The sequence below is a fragment of the Diceros bicornis genome, chromosome X, assembly GCF_020826845.1.
Source record: "Diceros bicornis minor isolate mBicDic1 chromosome X, mDicBic1.mat.cur, whole genome shotgun sequence".
NCBI classification, from domain to species: Eukaryota; Metazoa; Chordata; class Mammalia; order Perissodactyla; family Rhinocerotidae; genus Diceros; species Diceros bicornis.
Window position 1 is genome coordinate 10250543 of NC_080781.1, and position 20727 is coordinate 10271269.

General features: G+C 41.7%; 1 protein-coding gene across 1 annotated transcript in view; it reads left to right on the forward strand.

Annotated features, from left to right (window-relative positions):
- The window catches only part of PRPS2 (phosphoribosyl pyrophosphate synthetase 2), a 30833-nt gene extending 14264 nt beyond the window's left edge, over positions 1 to 16569 (forward strand). The window contains exons 3-7 of the mRNA XM_058535436.1: positions 1011 to 1109; positions 1814 to 1938; positions 11017 to 11190; positions 12121 to 12280; positions 13957 to 16569. Coding sequence (XP_058391419.1) covers positions 1011 to 1109; positions 1814 to 1938; positions 11017 to 11190; positions 12121 to 12280; positions 13957 to 14049 — 651 coding nt within the window. The 3' untranslated portion in view covers positions 14050 to 16569. The remainder of the gene's footprint in view (positions 1 to 1010; positions 1110 to 1813; positions 1939 to 11016; positions 11191 to 12120; positions 12281 to 13956) is intronic.
- Positions 16570 to 20727: the final 4158 nt, after the last annotated feature.

The following is a 20727-nucleotide window of genomic DNA, read 5'->3' on the forward strand; positions in this document are numbered from 1 at the left end:
CACACTCCACCTTGGCCGCCCAGGGTTCGCAGGTTCGGATCCCAGGCATGGACCTATGTGCCGCTTATCAAACCATGCTGTGGTGGCGTCCCACATAGAAAGTAGAGGAGGATGGCACGAATGTTAGCCCAGGGCCAATCTTCCTCAGCAAAAAGAGGAGAATTGGCAACAGATGTTAGCTCAGGGCTAATCTTCCTCACAAAAAAAAATAAATATCAAATCATCAGTCACCTTAAGGTATTCTTTCTTTGATCTGCTTTTTGTTTAATTTGTGATAGCATTAGCTTCCAGCTGCAGTACATAAACTCTTCTTTAAGAGCTGGCCTTGGCCTTCGGGGCTCTGCAGGATGTGCCCCTGCCTTCCTTTCCAGCATTCCATTCCATTCTCTCCTGGACCATTGCCTGTAGCCACGCTGGACTTTATTCAGTCCCTGGATGTGACCTCTCGGTCTTGGTGATGTCACACATGCCACTCTTTCTGGAACACGGGTCTCCCTGATTCTGCCAGCCTTGCCTTGAAAACAGTTTCCTCAGAGGGGCCTCTGACAACCAGCCTCTTTAAACTCAGTGTCTGTCATGCTATCGTTTCTCTCTCGGTACCTCTTATTCTACACACTTGTCACAATTTGAATTATACCAATTGTGATATTACATGTATATATGTTTAATTGTTTGCTTCTTTGATATTCATTCTCTATGCCCAGTGTCCAGTATTTGCCTCACAGTAGTATATGTAAATAGTAAATATTTGGTGTATAAAATGGAGCAAATATCTTTTGTTGTTATAACATGTAATTTTCTTCATTATTATTAATAATTAAATAATTTAAGGTATTAAAGTATTAAATAATTTAATAATTTTAAATTATTGATGTTAATTTTCTCTATGGACGTGTAATAAATCATCTGTGATTTATCTTTCTCATGTAAATCTTAGTGGGAGGAATCTAGGGGTATCCATCTCTTCCCTTCTCTTTTCCTGTTATAAAACCCATGTTTTTATTTTTTAGAGTCGTGCTCCGATTTCTGCAAAACTTGTGGCCAACATGCTCTCAGTGGCTGGGGCGGATCACATCATCACCATGGACCTGCATGCCTCCCAGATCCAGGTTCTGGCATTTTCTTTCTTGCCCTTGGTCGTGATCAGGGGCTTAATGCAAGTGGTTAAATCCTAACTCTCTGTTAAGTTAAATAATTTTCGAAGGGGGTAATGTTACTCATGTTTGAGTGTGTATATGGCGACTCTCTTGGATTTCTGACTTTACGGAACTTGGAAATATGATTTAATGTTGAGATCGCCTGTCTCCACCACCTCCTTATTTCCGGTCAGTTTTGGAGGAGTGAGAATGGCTTCTTGGTAGTAAACTCTATAATTTCATTTCACCTTCTGGAATATAGTTAGTATGGCAGAGTTGTAATGTATGTTTTTTAACCACTTCATAGCCTCCTTCCTTCATCTGTAAACCAGGCCAAGTTATACTCTGCCCACTCTCTGAGGTAATGAATGTGCAGTATTTGGCTTATAATAAAGGACTTAAGAAACAACAGACCTCTTCTCCATTGCCCTGCAGAGCCATTCTCCTATGCCTTAGAAGATCGGTAGTCATAAGATGGTAGAACGTGTCCCCAAAGATAACGAATTGGACTGAAATATGCTCCTAGAACATATCTGTCTTTTGATTTAATTCTGTTAAATTTAAGAAAAGGGAGTCTGTTGAAAAGTCATCTTTGGAATAAAAAATTCAAATTTTATTTAATGAAAGAGGTTATCTTTTCAAAAACCCTGCAGTGTGACACTCACTTCTCCCCATAGGGGTTCTTTGACATTCCCGTGGATAATTTGTACGCGGAGCCTGCAGTTCTGCAGTGGATCCGAGAGCACATCGCCGAGTGGAAGAACTGTATCATTGTTTCACCTGACGCAGGTGGAGCCAAGAGGTACTGCACAGGCGATGCCAGGCAGATTTCTGCGTTTGCCAGTTGGTTTTTCCTTTTCCTGTGTATTAGATAAGGAAGCGTGTTTTAAATTACTTAACACTTTATTTTGCAAATGACCAAGTAGGCTACAGGCTTCACCTCCAGAGCAGAGAGCTGTCATCTGGTTAATATTTAATCACTCATGAAAGAAAACACACACACACACATATTTGTTTTCAGCAAAGAATGTGTTTTATTTGTGGGTTTTTTTAAGTTATTTTTTTCTGATTATAAAGGTAATGAGCCTAATTAGAAACTAAGGCTTTTAATTAACAAGACAGTTGACTAAGCTAGTCCTTCCTACTGTAAACACTTGGAAATGGTAGGCAAAGTAGAACAGAATTTTAAAAAAGAAGTCTGTGTCTGCAGAGCACCAAGAAAGAAAGGGAGCTTTCTGGGGCCAAGAAATAAAGAAGGGCTGAAAGCCTTGCTCGGGTGGCCTAGGGGATGGATATCAGATCCAGGTGGTGGCTTGGGTGTTAATACCCACGTAGGGGCCTCCAGAGAGAAGGGAGATGAAAGTTAGATCTCTCACCTGTGGCCCAGGAGGAAAGCTAGTCTTTACCCGGGCGTTTGAATGGGGGAGAAAATAGCCAGCCATGAGAAATCAAACTGAGAGTCTGTGCCACATGCAGATGTGCAGTGGGATATGCATTGTCCCCGTGGTGCGAGAATCCCTACACTGAGGAAATTCACAGTAAAATTGGTCCCAGGCTGCAAAGCCACTGCAGAGGGAGAATTCCATAGGCCCAGCTGCTCAGTAAGCGCTCCCCGCTGAAGACAACCTCATGCATGATGATCCAAGTTAAAAAACTGAGGGGGCACAGCCTACCCAGAGCCAGTGCCTGTAGATAACAGGGCAGCAGGCAGCCAACACCGTGGGGTGGTAGAACAATTGCTAGGGTATAAAATGAGTAAGTTGGACAGAAACTGACATGTCACTAAAAGCATCAGAGAGCAGGTACACCGAGTGGTGTAAGAGAACAGTCCTGAGCAGCAGATCTGGAGGGCTCTGCAGAGACTCAAGGAAGGGAGCAGCAATCAGTACAGAGCTGAGTCAAGGATGACGATGGTAGAGTGCTGAGTTGATACAGAGTGCTTTACTGCAGCCTGAGACGTGGTGGCTCAAAGTGACCTGGGAGAACTGTGCAGCTGCTAGCTGGGAAGGAAAAAAGGATGGAGTGGAGTTTTAATGCCCAGGTAGGGGCCTCTGTCAGGAAGGGAGAGGTAAAGGAGACCTCTGTCCGCCAGTCCAGTGAGAAACCAAGGAAGCTGATAAATGTGCCATGAGAGTGACCAGCCACCGTCAAGCTTTGGGACAGCTTTAAACTGCAAATACCCATCCCTCATTTGGCTCCCTCATCCACCGGTAGCCCAGCTGAAGACTTAGAATTGAACTGAAAAGCTTAGGAGTAACCCAGAAAGCCAAGGTCCTGATTCTTAGAAGAGCCCCGTCATGTGCTAAGCTGCTGTTGTGACAGCTTAGGTTCCCAGCATGGAAGAGGAGGAAGAACAGGGGCCAGCTGGAGATGGGCCTCTGACAGCAGCAGGTGGTGGCCATTGACAGGAAGGAGACATAAATATGTAAAAGACAGAAGCAGAAAGTTAACTTGCACAGACCCCAGCCAGGCGGCGACAGGGTGGGGAGCAGCCCTGTGTCATAGCCCTCAGCCTGGCTCTCCAGGACGAAGCACGCTCAATGCTGTCTGCTGAAGAAATCAGGGGAATGTGAGCACCATTTTGGAGTAATTTCTACTAGAAGTGCTTGCAGTTTACTTTGAAACTTAAGTCACACAGTGGAATCTGCGTTCAAATCTGGCAAATCCACTGGCCTGATTGAAGGTTAGAGGTGAACAAGGGGGGCACAGGGGGACACGAGCATAAGATGTAACTTGTTTTTAATAACAGCTTTATTGAGATATAATTCACATATCTACAATTCACCCATTTAAAGTGCAAGTTCAGTGGATTTTAGTATATTCACAGATTTGTGCATCCATCACCATGGTCTAATTCCAGAACATTTCATCAACCCAGAAAGAAACCTGTGCCCACTAGCAGTCACTCTCCATTCCCTCTTCCTCTAGCCCCTGGCCACCACTGATCCTCTTTCTGTCTCTGAAATTCCCTCTCTGGACATTTTACATGGATGGATCATATAATACATGGCTTTTGTGTCAGGCGTATTTCTTTTTTTTTAACCAGAAAAAATTACTTTGGCAGCTAACAAGCCAAAAGAATAATAGATTCCACAAACTTGTGTGGCCTTTTCTTTTCCTATCCCAACCCTATTTTTTATATATAGTCTAAAAATATATGTGCTCTTACCAAACTTCAAACAAGGGAATCTCCCCGTTTCACACAAATGATAATATGCTGTACATACTTCGTTGTGTTTTTTAAAAGCTTGCTGCGTCTTAGCAGTGATTCCACAGCTGTGCAGTAGATCTGCTCTGTTGTCTTTTCCAGCTGGGTCATACTCCATTGTTTGCATGTGTCATGATCCCCTTAACCGGGTCCCCATCCATCCCTTGTAGGCAACACTCTTGTTTGCACTCTTAACACAGTCCTGCAGCACACACTGGCTTTTGCATTTTACCTATGGAAGTATGATACGTTCTAGAACTGCAATTGCACGGGCCACTTTGGTTTTGATGGACAATGCCAAAATTTGGTCTTCCAAAGAAGATAGACCAGTTGACAGTCCCAAGTATGGATGCTAGTGACTTTCCACACAGGCTTGCTCACACAGAGGATTATCAGGCTTTTTTTCCTTTACAAATCAGATATGTGATATATGGTATCTCTTCCTGTTAATTTTGGTTGCTGTGAATAAGGTCAAGTGCCCCTTCTGACAAGTTTATTTTCCGTGAGGGTCTGTTCATACCTTTTGCCTATTGTTCTTTTGGCCGGAGGCCTTTTCCTCTGGATCGTTAGGAATGCTGCATAGGCAGGAGGTCACACCTTTGTTTCTCGTGTGTGTGTGTGTGTGTGTGTGTGTGTGTGTGTGTGTGTGTGTGTTTTGCAAATATTTCCCCAAGTTTTCCCTTTCTTCCTATTTTGTATTTTTATTCTCTGCAGGATTTTTAAAACAGGCTTATGTAGTCATATTTATCTCTTTTTCGCATTATGGAGTCTGGGTTTATGAAGGATTCCCCCTTAATGTTTTTCTTCTAGGATTTCATGTATTTTAAGGGTTGCCTTTTTATCTTTTTAGTGTTCCAATTTTTCTTCCATCTGAAATTCATTTTAGAATAAAGAGTAAAATAAGAATACAACTCTTTCCCTTTCAGCTATCTAGTTGTTCCAAAACTATTTATTAAATAATCCATCTTTTCCCTATTGATTTGAAGCCCCATCTTTCGTTATATACCCCATCTAGTGGCCAACCCCAGCTTAAAAAATGCAGAGGCAACTCACCAGAGTGAATGGCTGGCTTTGAGATGCTGTTTTGTTCCGATCCCCTTCAGAGCAGTCCCACTCGACAACCCTCGCTCCCTCTGCAGGAAAGTCAAGCTTTGTAGGGGCGTACATTTCGGATTTTTTACCACCTCCTTTCCTTTTTCCTGAAGTTTATGCTACACGTCCTTGTCATCCTCGTATTCTGGAGTAAGCTGTTTGCTGACTGACAGAACAGCCTCGCAAGTAACACATGATGTGTGCAGTTGACATTATCTGTGGCTTCTTCACTTGTTGCAAAAAGTCATATTTCACCAAGGAAAATAGATATGTATCTGACAAATTGGAACTTGTTGCCTTAGAAAAAGCTTTGAGGCCTGACTCGTTCTGGGTAAAACTTCATATCGCCACAAGAGGTCACTCTTGGGTAGTCTTTGCAGCTCGATTGGGTTGACAGCTAAGAGAAAATAAACCTTAGAAGGAAACACACCTACCACTGTTGACATCATCATATTAACATAAAACTGGTATGGGAAGTTGGTGAAACTAAATAATTCAGATTTAACTTTTATCGTTTTTCTTTTGGAAGGGATGTAAACGTGTTCAGAAGAAATGGAAATCACACAATATATTATTTTGGCTCTAACTTTTTCCACCTAAGATTTCTATGTGATACTTTGTCTCAACACATTTGTTAAGAATATATATTAAATCTCATTTATATACATGGAAAAGAAGAGTTATAGCCTATTCTAAGAACGTTCTAGCAACCCAGGGGGCTTTTTGCAGGGATATTTTCCTTTATTTCCTGCTTCTGACATTATCATTGGGTACCTGAAGTGGCTGGGGCTCCCCGTTCATGTCCCACACCTGCCCCCCCAAAACCACATAGCTCAGTTTCTTGCCTACAGAGCCCCCATGCCCCGCGCTGGTCTGTTCGTACACAGGAGAGCGGGGATCACCCGGCAGAGGTGTGAACGCAGGTTATGCCTGGACTTCAGTGGCTTAGAACTTCAGCCACAAATGGCAGTGCCTCCCAGTGTGGGGCTGCAGACCAGGACGCTGCCATGCTGAGATCTAGTCCTTACAAATAAACAAACACAAAGTTTAATATATATTCACATTGTATGTTAGGTGTTCAAAGGATCTTCTCTTGGGAAAACCTGTCTTGTGTTCTGAGAAACTAGCTTTCCTTAATTGGAGTTTGTTTGTTTATTTATTTATTTATTTATTATTTTGCTGAGGAAGATTCACCCTGAGCTAACATCTGTTGCCAATCTTCCTCTTTTTTTCTCTTTTTGCTTGAGGAAGACCAGCCTTGAGCTAACATCCGTGCCAGTCCTCTTCCACTTTTTTTCTGTGTGGGACACTGCCCCACTGTATGTGGGATACCAGCGTGGCTGGTGAGTGGAGTAGGTCTGTGCCTGGGATCCGAACCTGTGAACCCAGGCTGCCAAAGCAGAGCCCACAGAACTTTAACCACTCGGCCATGGAGCCAGGCCCCTTAATTGGAGTTTAAATGGCTTATCGTTTATGAAATTGGCATGCGGATAGTAGTATAGGCTTTAAGTTGATTATGGGGCAAAATTTTTGTCAGCATTCAAGTTAATTTTTTTTTTTCAATTAAATCCTCAAGTTAGGAAACCAGTGGTAAATAGAGAGCTTTAGAAACAGAGTATCTGCCAGAGCAACTTGGGTTAGGTTCCAGCTTAGAAGGATGATTTGTTTTAAGGGTAGGAAGAATATGAACCTCATCATAGTAATGCTTCCCTTTGCTTCCAGAGACTTTGGAGTTCTGGAACTGGTGTCTTAACTCTCTTGTCTAATCTAACAGTCTGTCTTTAACTTGGAAAGTTTGACCTCTTTTCCGTTATGATTACTGACGTATTTGGATTCATGACCACCATCTTTTGTGCTTTAAAGCTGTTGTCCACTGTAGTTTTTTCTTCTCTACAAATTAGACATTATTTTTATTATTGTGGTTTTATACAATCAGCAGTTTTTTAGATTTGTCCACATATTGACCAGTATTTTTGCTTACCTCCCCCTGCGCTGCACCGTATTACATCTCAGGGTTTCTATTATTTTCCTTTTGCTTAAGTTGCACTCTTTAGGATTTTCCTTAAGTGGTTGTATGTTGGAAGTGAATTCTCAGGTTGTATAATTTCATGGAAAATATCTTTATTTTGCCCTTACTCTTGAAAGGTGGCTTTCCTGGATATAGGCTCCTAGCCTGACAGTTATTTTCTGACATCACATTAAAGATACTGCTTCCCTAATTTCTGGTTCTATTGTTGGCTTTTAGAGTTTGGCCATCGGTTTGATTGCTATTCCTTTCTAGGTGACCTGTCTTCATCCTTCGCCTCTTTTATCATTACTAGATCTTCTATAGTTTTATTACAGTTGCTCGGGGATTCATTTATGTGGCTTATTGGGTCAGAGGATTGGTGTCTTCCAATAGTTCTGGAAAATTCTCAGTCATTGTTCTTTGAATATTGCCTCTTTCTCGTTCTTTTATCTCTTTCTAGACCTCCAGTTTTTCCTGTCACCTTGTCACTCTGTTCTTCATGTCCCTTAACTTCTTTTCCATATTTTCTATCTCTCTTGTCTCTTAGGCTGCATTCTAGACAGTGTCTTCATCTCTACGAATTCACTCATTCTCTCTTCAGGTATATTTAATGTCTTTATGTACCAAGTTTTTAATTTCAAATATAATATTTTTCATTTCTAGAAATTCTCTTCTTTCTCAAGTCTTGATTGGTCATTCTTTATATAGTCCTTTCGTTCTTATCCAAGCTTGTTTTATTTCTTTAAAACATAGAAAAAAATCATTTTTTGTTCTTTCTTGGCTAATTCCAGTGTCTAACGTTTTGCTGTGGTGACTCTGTCCCCAGTTGTTTCTGGTGACCCTCACTTTGAGTGCCTTGCTTCCTTGGATGTTTTGTGACTCCTGTGAATCCCTCATCTTCCTTGGAATTTTATCATCATAATCCTTCAGAGAGGATTTGCACTTGTTGTTGCCAATTTCCTTGGGATACTGCCCCAAAGTGTCACTTTGAATTGAATTCTCCACTTGGGAGTTTTCATCATACACGTCATAGGAGTTTGGACAAACAACCTCAGAAGAGCTGACGTGGTTTGGAACTCTCAAGAGAGAACTAGCCCCCTCCACTTAGCATGGAGTTGGAGACAGGCAAGTGTCCTTGCTGTCCCCACCTGGGCAGCAGGTTTATTTTTCACTCATTATTCTGAAGGGATAACCTTTGGCGTCCCTGTGGTACGCAGGGTCTCCTGTTAGACTCCAGCTTGGCTGAGCCCTAGGCTTTCTCTCCCCCCCACCCCAGTCTCCGCCATCAGAACAGAAGCTCAAGATCATTTAGGGCTCCTCAGCACACTCAGGGCAAGAAGTTAGCTGCATGCTGGCTTCTCGGGATAACCTACTTTTTTGTGTGTGTGTGAGAGGAATACCAGCCCTGAGCCAACATCCAATGCCAATCCTCCTTTTTTTGCTGAGGAAGACTGGCCGTGGGCTAACATCCATGCCCATCTTCCTCCACCTTATATGGGATGCCGCCACAGCATGGCCTGACAAGCGGTGCGTTGGTGCACGCCCAGGATCCAAACCAGTGAACCCTGGGCCGCCGCAGCGGAGCGCACGCACCCAACCGCTTGCGCCACCAGGCTGGCCCCTCGGGATAACCTACTTTTGTATTCTCTGCCTCTGAAGATTCCTGCTACCATTCCAGCTCGGTGATGAGCTTCTAAAGATACTTGCCTTTGTAATCGGGCATCGTAGTTGTTTCCATCAGGATGGATGATGGGGCCTAGTCTGCTGCAGTGCCCAAATGTAACTCGAAAACGTCATCTGGGAATGGAGATAGTTCTACATGCAATGAAGGTGGCCTTGCCTTAGGTCTCATTTTCATTTATGTCCCTTGCTTGAGGTGACAGATGTCCCTGCTAAATCCAATGTAGAAAAAACATTAAGGTCTGAAAGAGGTGGCTGTATTCTTTGATCAAATTGAAGAGGGTAGTTGGAAGCTGGTAAAATACTGGCCAAATAAGTAATACACAGAGTTACCATATGACCTGGCAGTTCTAGCAATTCTGCCCGTAGCTGTATACCCAAAAGACTTGAAAGCAGGGACTCAAACAGACACTTGTATGCCAGTGTTCATAGCGGCACTATTCGCTACAGCCGAGAGGTGGAAACAACCTAGGCGTCCGTCAGTGGGTGAGTGGATAAACAGAACGTGCTATATCCATACAATGGAATATTATTCATCCATAGAAAGGAATAAAATACTGACACATGCTACAACCTTGTAAACATCATGCTAAGTGAAAAACATCAGACACATAAGGTCACCTATTGTACGATTCCATTTATATGAAAAATCCAGAATAGGTAAATCCATAGAGACAAAGTAAGTAGATTCCTGGTTGCCAGAGCCTGGGGATGGGGTGAAGGGAGAGTGACTGCTTAATGATGAAACTGTTCCTTTTGGGGTGATAAAAATGTTCTGGAAATTAGAGGTGGTGGTTGCACAATATGATGAATACTTATGCCACTGAATTGTACACTTTAAAATGGTTAAAATGTTAAATTCTATTATATATCTATTTTACCACAATTAAAAAAAAAAAACTGGTCATTGAATGTTCTCAGAAACAGGCAAGGGTGACCTGCGGTACCTAGTCCCTTCATCCTGCCCTCTTGGCCGCAGAAAGTATGTTCCTCTCAGAGACTTGCCCACTCTCTCCTTGACCAGAGCAGCCATGGAGCCCCATTCCTGGTCGCCATCTGAGGATGGCGCAGTGAATGGGACCAGGGCTTTAAAAGCGTACGGAGGTTTTACCCTCCATTCACTGTGTACTAAATTGGGGTGTGTGGGTGTGTGTTATTGGTTCCTCAGTAAATATTTTTTCAGCTGAATTGCATAATAACTGACTCATTTTAAAAACTGAAATAGGAAAATCTTACTTCATGTCACATTATGTCTGGCGTTATTTTGTGGTAAGTTTCATCATTTAAGTCCACTCTTCATGGGAAAAGTCCCAAATGCCCCAGACTCACCGACACACCTGGCCTGCCACCTTCTCCTCCTGTTGCCAGCTCAGCCCTTTCTGAGCAGATGACTTCTGAGCGTTGGCTGTAGATGGGCAGAGGCCTGGAGTTGGGATGAGTCTCCTGAGGCCTTGAGTGCAGTAAAGTCCATGTTCATAAGCCCACAGATTACGTGAATGTGTTAACCAGGACTTTTGTCCCTACTGGCTGCCCCACAGGCTGAGCAAATGGCAGTTTCTAAATAACTTGCTTTAAGTTGTGTCCTTGATTTTTAAAGAGTACCTATAAACAAAACGAATTGAATATCAATTTCTTATCCAGTTTTTTCATCCAGTGGTCAAGGTGCCCCGGCATTCTTCACCAGCTGTAGTAAATGCAAGGCCACAGCACTGGCACATTTCTCCCCATGGGTTGCTTAATGCACATCCCAGAGCAGGCCTGGCTTTACAAGTGGGAGCTGATTCTCATTATCTTGAGTGTGGTTGGTTACTATATTCCTAAAATACCACTTTAAAGAACACGATTTTTTTTTATTGACTGTGTTTAACATGTCTGCTTGTGTCTTTGCGCAGGGTCACATCAATTGCAGACAGGTTGAATGTGGAATTTGCCTTGATTCACAAAGAGAGGAAGAAAGCGAATGAAGTGGACCGGATGGTTCTGGTGGGCGATGTGAAGGACCGCGTGGCTATCCTTGTGGATGACATGGCTGACACATGTGGCACGATCTGCCACGCTGCGGACAAGTACGAGGGATGGTTTGGGAAAGTGTTAGGACATCTCATTAGGAAAGGAAAAATATTAGCTTTTAAAAACTGGGCCTGCTTTCCCTAATTATTACTGATGGCCTGGTGGTGGCATCAGACCAAAGGAAATTCTAAGCCCATTTATTTTTTCTTGGTAGAAAAATGCCCCACGGGCCTTTATGGCCTGGTTTTCATTTTCAAGATTGAGCTTTCAGTGTATTTTAAAAAGGGTCAGAGAAGGTGCTTCCCCTAAAACCCAGCACAGAAGGAAAGAGACAGTCTTGTGGGCTTCTTTGGGCCCTTGCTTCCTTCTGTTCGACCTTCACTCCAGCCTTGGGCTTCTGGAGGATATAGAGCTGGGCTGTCCAGAGTGGGAGCCACCACCGAGACATGCATGGCTGTGGAGCACTCGGAATGTGATCAGTCTGACTTGAGATGCGCTGAGAGTGTGAAATACACACCAAGTTTCAAAGACAGCATGAAACAAAGAATGTAAACTATCTCATTAATGATATTTTATATTGATTATATGTCAAAATGATGATATCTGGCTTTATTGGTTTAAATCAGTGGTTCTCAACCAAGGGCAGTTTTGCTCCCTGGGGGTCATTTGACAATGTCTGGAGATGTTTTTGGCTGTCACAACTGAGGGGAGGTGGGTATTGTTAGTGGGTAGAGGCCAAGGATGCTACACAACAAAGGATTACCCGGGCCCAACACCATGGTTGATAATCCCAGATTTAATGGGTCACAAAGTGTTTTGCCAGCACGTACCTTGAAAGATCCTGTTTTGGGCTAATAAATGTGAGTGAAATTGGTTTCATGTTTTCCTTTATGGAACACACTTTTTGCTTTTAAATTCACACTAAGGAGAGAATGTTTCAAGAATATTTGTGTGTACACTAAATTTTTTTGTCCTCTATTTTACAGGTTACTCTCAGCTGGAGCCACCAAAGTTTATGCTATCCTTACCCATGGAATCTTCTCTGGGCCAGCTATTTCCAGAATAAATAATGCCGCCTTTGAGGCTGTTGTTGTCACTAACACAATTCCGCAAGAGGACAAAATGAAACACTGCTCCAAGATTCAGGTACTGTCTACACTGCAGGCAGAACCAAGCAGCGAGGCACCTACCTCAGATCCTGAGAAATAACGTTGAGTCTTCTGCATGTGACTGCTTGCTAAGCAGATGTTGGCAGAGGTTGCGGCTTCTCATAACAGTGAGGGTATGGTTCACGTTAGCTCTCCAAGAAAGGCTGGGGCTGGCAGACGTCAAAGTTAGAAATAGTAAGTGAATAAAACCACAATAGGAAAACAGTAAGAAACAGGCTGTGCTAAAGCTAAACAGAATTACCATATGACCCAGCAAGTCCACCTTGAGGTATATACCAAAATTTGAAAACAGGTGTTCCAACAAAAACTTGTACATGAATGTTCATAGCAGCCGTATTCACAGTAACCGAAAGGTAGAAACAGCCAAATGTCCGTCCACAGGTGATGGATAACTAAAGCATGGTCTATTCATACAATAGAATAGTATTCAGCCTTAAAAGGGAAGGAAATTCTTGATACATGTGACAACATGGATGAACCTTGAAAACAGTATGCTAAGTGAAAGAAGCCAGTCGCTAAAGGACAAATATTGTATGATCCCACTTACCTGAGGGACCTAGAGTAGTAAAATTCATAGAGTCAGAAAGTAGACTGGTGGTTGCCTGGGGATGAGGAGTCAGTGTTTAATGGGGACAGAGTTTCTGTTTGGTATGATTAAAAAGTTTTGAAAATAGATAATAGTGATGGTTACACAGCATTGGGAATGTAATTAATGCCACTGAATTGTTATGTTACATATATTTTACTACATAAAATTTGACATTTTGACGATTTGGGAAGCTACTAGAGCATTGGGGATAATCACTTGACACCAACTAGCCTGAAATAAGTTGAAAGGGTTCAAGTCCCCATTTTGCCTCTGTGTCACAGGGAACCTTGGCAAGTCATTTCATTGCTAGAAGCCTCCTTTCCTATCATTAAAACATGCAGATGGATCCAAGTGATCCACTTCGTGATGTCTAATCCATCAGGTAGCACCGCAGTTCATTTGACACAGGGAGATAACGTTTGAAAATGGTCAAAATAGCTGTGCCTGAGATTTCTATGCCTGATTAGCAGTAATTGAGAGTCAGCAAACTATAGCCCACAGGCCCAATCCGGCTTACCATCTTTTTTTGTAAATAAAGTTTTGTTGGAACACAGCCACGCCCATTCGTTTATGTATTGTCTATGGCTGTTCTCATGCTATCACTGAGTTGAGTGTGGCCTGCAAAGCTGAAAATATTTACTATCGAGCCCTTGACAGAAAAAGTAGTTTGCTGACCCCTGAATTAGATGATCACAGCTGTGCTCTTAAATGACACAGTCACTGCGTTTTCGGAAAACCAAGAGAAAGAAAAAATTTCCATATAGCGATTGAGTAAAATTAATTTAAAAACAAGAAACTCCCCAAGAAAGTGATGTCTCTGGTTAATGGCGACCCTGAAAAGCCTTTGAGTATCTGCACTGAAAATCTCACTCCCAGGATCCCATTCGGGTTTGTAATTTGAAGATAGACCCCAAACTGTCTGTCATCTCAAAAGAAAAGGGTGTGGGAGGTTTTGATAGTACCACATCTCATGTGCTGGCGAAATCATTTTTAGGCTTTCTGGCTTCTAAGTTTTTAATTATGACTAAGATGTCCCACTTTCATGTTTTTCCATTGGTGTTTAGGTGATTGACATTTCGATGATCTTGGCCGAGGCGATCCGAAGGACACACAACGGTGAATCTGTGTCTTACCTGTTCAGCCACGTCCCGCTGTAAATGCAGGATGTGAAGTGTAGAGCAAGCCTGCTCTGGCTTCTATTTGTCTGATTTTTTTAGCTTTAGGACTCAGCAATTATAGGGTAATGCAAAAGCATCAGAGCTTTGTGTACTCCAAGATCTGTTGTCCCCCTTCTAAAGCTCAAGACCATTTATTTCCAGTTTTGGGGGGAGAGCGGTGGTTATTTGATCTTTAAGTGAACTGTCTTAAATGAGAAATGTTTTTGTCATCTTGACTTGTTCTGATAGGTGACCTTTTTCTTTGTTTTGTCAGTACTTTGAGGCCACAACTTTCAAGTATGTAATTCCATTGTGGAAGTTCATAGTTTATATATTTCTGGTTGCCAAAGGTGACTTTAGATTAAAGCCTTCTGTGTAAATATATAATGATAATGCCTATGGACATTTGGGTAAAACCCTGTATAGAATGAGCCTTTTACTTCTGAGTGAACCTTAGAAAATTTATAATACCCTGAATTTTGAATATTTTTTTTTCTAGTAACCAGGTTTCAAATAAACCATTTTGGTTATTGTGCTTAATTTGGACCAAATTTTATGTAGGATAAGATGCCACTGACACGTTTATTTTTTGGTAAACATTAGACATCTCAGAGGCCATGTAGCTCAGTATTTTTTTTTTTTGCCACTTTTGAAAAACAAGTTACAACTATCACTTACCTGAAATGTCGTGTCCTAAAATTCCAAAATTATGTTCAGCCACAGATATGATTTAGAAACTGTTTTGAGATAGAGTCTCCAAGCTCACTGTCACATTCATGTTCTCCTCTGCCCATCCCGAATGGACTGTTCTTTGAGCCTCACCTCGTGTCCTGCCATCTTGTTCTTTTATGCCCTGGTTTTAGCTCTAGCATTTACTTGGCCTTTTTCCCAATAATTTCATGTTGTGGATTTCCACCAAAACAAAGATCCCCCTCTAAGTCCCCTCAGATTTACTGGTCTAGTCATTGTTTTGCTTTTGACGTAATAAAAAGGTAAATTTTTTAAGTGCCGCCAAGTGTGAATTTAAATATTTTATCTTTAGTTTTGATTTAATGTTCTTTTGCCTTTTGTAATTAGAAGTAGTAAGTCTCCTGGGCGACTGATTATTTTAACTAAAGCTGTTAACGTGAAAAGTCTGAGTAAGAAAGGCCTACGAAAAAAGTACAAATAAGCACACATTAGTTGCTCCCTTGGGATAGTGTTCAAATGGTGACCCAGGAGTGATCGTGGAGGGGACGATTGCTTTATCCATAAGATGACCTTGACGATATCTTCCTAAGTGAGGGGCCTCCCTGCCTCTGTGGCAGAAGGCAAGCATTGACTCTCTGTGGATCTTATTATATGCACGTTGGTGGATAACCAACTGAAATCTTCAGTCCCAAAAGAAAAGAATTTGCCTACAGAGACAAAGCCTAGGAATGATAAACAATCTCCCTTCTACTGACTATTAAAACTTGAATAAAATACATTCTCTGATCCAAATTCTGCAGGTGGGAAAATCCAATCTATTTATTCATTAACAGACTTGAACAGAAATCTTTAAAGTTTCAAACTTCATTACAGCAGAGGTTGAATCGAAGTTAAAAAGTATCATTTTAGTCATTGCAGAAACTAGCATTTTGTTGTGCCTTAAAATGGCTTTTGAGAAAAAATGATATTGTAGCCTAGTAGAGTCAGCTATGCAACGCAGATTGACTCTATCTAGAAAGAGGTGACTTGATATATGTAAAGAGCCTGTTTAGATGCTATGTAATTTTTAGTTTTGATAAATGAGTGATATCTGTATTTCTTGGAGTTTCTGTGCATAGAGACATGAAAATGTAGTTATAAACATGCATAGGTAGACCGCTCAGCATACAGGTATAGACATGTTGACATGACTAAAACCAGTTGATTTCAAGGTAATTATTTCATCTAACATTTAGAGTCTAAGATATAGAAGTAGTTTTAAAATAATGGTCTTCAGATAAAAATCTATATTGTCCTTCTCTGAATTAAGAACTGATTGTTTCTATCATTATTTAGCCCCACTTTTGTATTTTAAAGTACTTCTAATACGTTTATCAACTAATTAAACTAGACTTAGCCATACACAGTGGCACTGTAGACCTTAACTCTTTGATGGTTTCAGTTCGACAAAGATGCTGAAGATGGGCTTGAAAGCAACTTAATCCCAGAACCTGTGCATCCTTTGCTGCTTGTCTGGAAATATTTAAGTGAAACCGCCAAATACATCGGTCTCGTCTGACTCTGCTGAATGGGGGTACTTGGTGTGTATCCAGACGAAAGTGGGAGCCAGAGAAATACGAATATACCAAAGTTGCTCAGCCTCCAACTTAAATTATATTAACTAACTTATAGATATTCATATTGTAACTTTCCTTTGTTAGACATGATGTCAACCAGATTCAAGAATGTATCATTTGCAGTGCTTGTATTGGTTTAGAATATAGGATTTTAAGATCTTCTGACACTGTACTAAAACATTTCAATAAAATCATGCTACTTCTTTCTTTCATAGTTTGTATCATTATTGTGGAGTAATACGTTTGGACGGAGTGATGTGTTTTGATGGGGGGGGGTACCTGAAAATATTTGCTACTTCACGATTATAACCCAACATATAAAATTACAGGAAAGCCAGAAGTTAATTGAAGTCAGCTCTTCTCTATTTTGAAGGTGTTTCTTTTTGAAGGACTGATTAACAATCTCCTTGCCCCAAAGTGTAAGAGCTGTGCCACATAAGCCATCCAGGTTGATAATTCTAGATGTTTCCTATAAAATTGAAGATTGCCCAGTGTGTTTACACATGAAAGTAGTAATGTTCTATATCCATAGATTGGAGCAGACCAAACTAAAATGTAGGCCCCATGGAAGTTTTTCATGTGTTTTGATTTTACAAGCACCAAAAAGAGTTTCCTGCTCCCATAAAACAACTACTTATTAGGTGATGCTCTAGGTTACTCTTGTGGGGACAAAGTAAATTTATAATTCTCCCAGTAAAGCTCAGCTTTAAAGTGTGGACAATGAGGAGAGTGGCAACATTTTGTCTTCAAAGTCGCAGTGAAAGATAAAGAACTAAAACCAAGTCTGCCAGAGAAGATCACAGTTTAAGACAGAACATGATAGAATGTACAAGAAGGGAGGAAGAAAATGGAGAGATGGAAACACCAAAAACATTTCACCAACTTTACAATTCCACCTAATAATGCTGTCACACCTCTTCGGAAGTGTTTCATTTTAAAAGGCAGTTCCTACCAAATTCACCAGCTGAGCTGTGGAGTGGACAGGCTAAGTGTCAAAGGGAAAGATCCTCTGGGGTTCAGAGGCTAATCAGGCTGGGGAGATCAGCAAGACCTTTGTGAAGGGACTGCTGTTACAGATGATACTCGGTGGCAGAATTTTCCAGAACCGGCTGCCTCTATTCCAGCATGGACCGAAGCAGGACATAGGGTGTTTGGTACATAATATGTTTGTGCGAGGATATCCAATGAAGGTGGAAGTTAGGAGCTGAAACATACTACCATCTCCATGTATATTGCTTGGAGAAATCAACGGAGTCACTCCTTTTCACTACAGATCTTGACCTGATTGATCTCCCTGTACCCCAACAGCACATCCCTCCGCTTTTCCCTGCCCTTGCTTTCCAAGACCACATTATGGTTTGGTTTGCTTTACTGTAGTCCCCGAGCTCTGTTTTCTCCTCTGAAAGCATGATGCTCAGGAGCATAGACTGACACTTACTAGAGTTAAAAAACAGCAAAACCTCTGGCCTAGTCGCTTAACCCTTCTGTCCCTCAGTTTCCTTATATGTGAAATGGGGTAATAGTACCTCTCTCATAGGGGTGTGATGAGGATTAATGAGATGATATCTGTAAAGTGCTTAGAATTGTTTTGTACGTTAACTTCAATTTTTAGAGCAGGCACCTTAAATCTTCCCTTTGAAAGAATGTAAGTAGGTGTGAAGAAGCAAGATTTTCGTGCATTTTCTAGATGTTAAGCCATGTACCTGTGAGCTAGTCACAAACACGATCCTCTCACCCAGGGGTACATTGTCCTGGCATGTGACTGTCTCTGTGAAGGGTAGCATTTGGTGATAACAGTTGCTTGTTGAAAATACTTCCATGGGCCGTAGAAATGACAGGTAGGAATGAATGCCATGCAGTAATACAGATGGTGATCAATTGAGGCCGTTTACAACACTCTGATTCGATTCACCATCCCAACATCAGTACCACCCAAAGTGGTCCCCAACATAAACAGTAAGAGAGGTTTACACTGTTCTAACGGCCGAGTCCTGTGGTCAAAAGAAAAACCAGCTGAGCTTATTTTACACTTTAAAAAGAGCAATAAAAAGAAAATGAGAAAGCAAAAATAAAATGAAATGCAGCAGCAAGTGCCCTAAGTTGGAAGTGTGGCCATCTAGAGTCTGGTTCCTGATATGCTACTAGCAAGCTGTGTGACCTTGGGAAAATGTCTACACTGCTCTGAGTCTGAGTATCTGCAAAAATGAGAGAGTAGGTGATTGCTGACGTCCCCAGCAGTTTTTAATAGACTATGACATCTAGATTTAGTTGGAATATTTCTACTAACTGCAGATATGGTTCCAATGAGGCCAAGATGGTTACTTCCCCATCAGGTGAACAACTTGTTTTGGCTTGCAGGAGACTTTCTCAATTTTAACACTGGAAGTCCTGCATCCCAGGAAACCCCTCAGTCCTGGGCAAACTGGGATGCTTGATCACCCTAGTTCTCTGTCTTCTAAGGTGGATGGTTCAGGATCTCCAGTGCCGCCTTGGCTAAGGAATCCCGTGAGCATGGCTCTGATCTCGTGGCAGTTGCAACAAAAAGCAGGCTGTATGACAAGCCCAACAAGGTGCCAAGGACCTGTGGCACAAAGGTTCTTGTTAAATCTGTTGTCAGTTAACTGTAGAAGCTGAAGAGCTATACTCAAAAATAAAAGAGGAGAAAAGGGGGACACGTGAAAAATTCAGTCAAGACCTGGCTTGATGGCCAGTCTTCTGGCACAGCTGCCTTTAATGCCATAAGTGGTCTTAGAGACCCCAGGGGACAGTCCAGCCAGAGGCAGAGTGCCCCAAACATTGCCCTTCTATGCATTGAGGGATTCTTACATCTGTGAGCACTTGGCCGTCTGTCGGAGGATGTTTGATTTTCCCTAGACAGGAAGTGTTAAATTTGGTATCTTGCGTCGAAGCCAAGATTGACCGTGAATTACAGAAAAATTGTGAGGACTAAAACTGAATTTGTGTCACTCTTTAAAATCATAAGAGTGATTCTTTAGGGGCACATTTTGATGTGTATCTGCTATAGAAAGAACTCAGGAAGTGCCACTGACGTGTACTCATATGAAGAACTAAGGAAGGACCTTAAATTTCTTTAAGCCTCAGACTATCCTATATTTAGGACCAGGGCTGCAAAGCAGTCTCCTAAGGTGTTGAAAGAGGGACAGACCCCTCTCCACAGCAGTGATGCGTTCATTTCCCCACTGACAGCGTTCATAGCATTCGAAGAGCAGCACTTTCGTGAAGATAAAATTCACAGACAACGTCCTATGAATTAAAGAGCACACAGAGGAAAACCAGTTGGCCCAAGAAGACTGGTTTTTGATGAGTCAATAATTTCTTACTGACTTAGATTGGTGCAGCCATAAACACAGTTTTGACCTTTGTAATTTGGAAATATTTTGTTATATGTGTGCAAATTAGGAACTATCCATCTGAGAAATGCCACTTGCTTCTCTGTATTTTGACTCTTGTGAACATTTTGGCTCAGACAGATGTCAAATGGAAAATTCATATCTGTAGTCTTCTGGCTGGTCTTGATGCTTTCTTCCAGGAGCAAAGTGAAGGAGTGGCTCTCATTTCTTTTACTCACTCACATGTTCCTTATGAAGCACCTACAAGGAGACCATTGTGTTAGGATGGGGCTCTGATGTAAGTACAAGATAAATAAAATACATGATGGAGGTTTATATGTATCAAGCCGCCAGAGTTTCCATAAATGGTTTTATACACAATCATGTGATGTAGGTGAAGGAGTGGAAGACTATCCTCTACCCACTCTGGGTCCTTTCTGGTTGGGCTATGAGTTAAATTGAATAAGAGACCAAATAGCAGGAGAAAATCAAACAAAGCTTTATAACATATATACATGGGAGAGACCAGGAAAACTGAGTTTCTCGACAAATGGTGGAGGTTTTTCACTCTAAATAGCATACTCAGGTAGACAAAGTAGGATGTTGGGGATGGGGGAGTCAGCTATGGGCGATTACCAGAAAAGCACAGTAAGGTTATTATGCAACCTCACCTTCCACATTGATAAGTTTCTAGAGATGAGGTCATCCCCCCTCTTCCCAGTACACAGAGGGAGATACCTTTACAAATGGAGATTTCCCTTACAAATGTAAATGTTTGGCAAACAGAACTTTGATAAGAATGGGCTTAGCAAGGACCCTCCCAGTCTATGGATACCCAGAGTTATCTATGGTGATGGCCTGTCCTGGGGACAGGCCTCTTATCTTAAATTCTTTTAGGCAGTTTGGGGGAAGGTCAAATATTCTTCATGATTCTTCTGAGCCTTTATTGTCTTCAGCTCCAAATAATCTGCATACCAGAGTGGCTCATCTTGGGGCGGCATGCCCTGAACCCCACCAGTTGC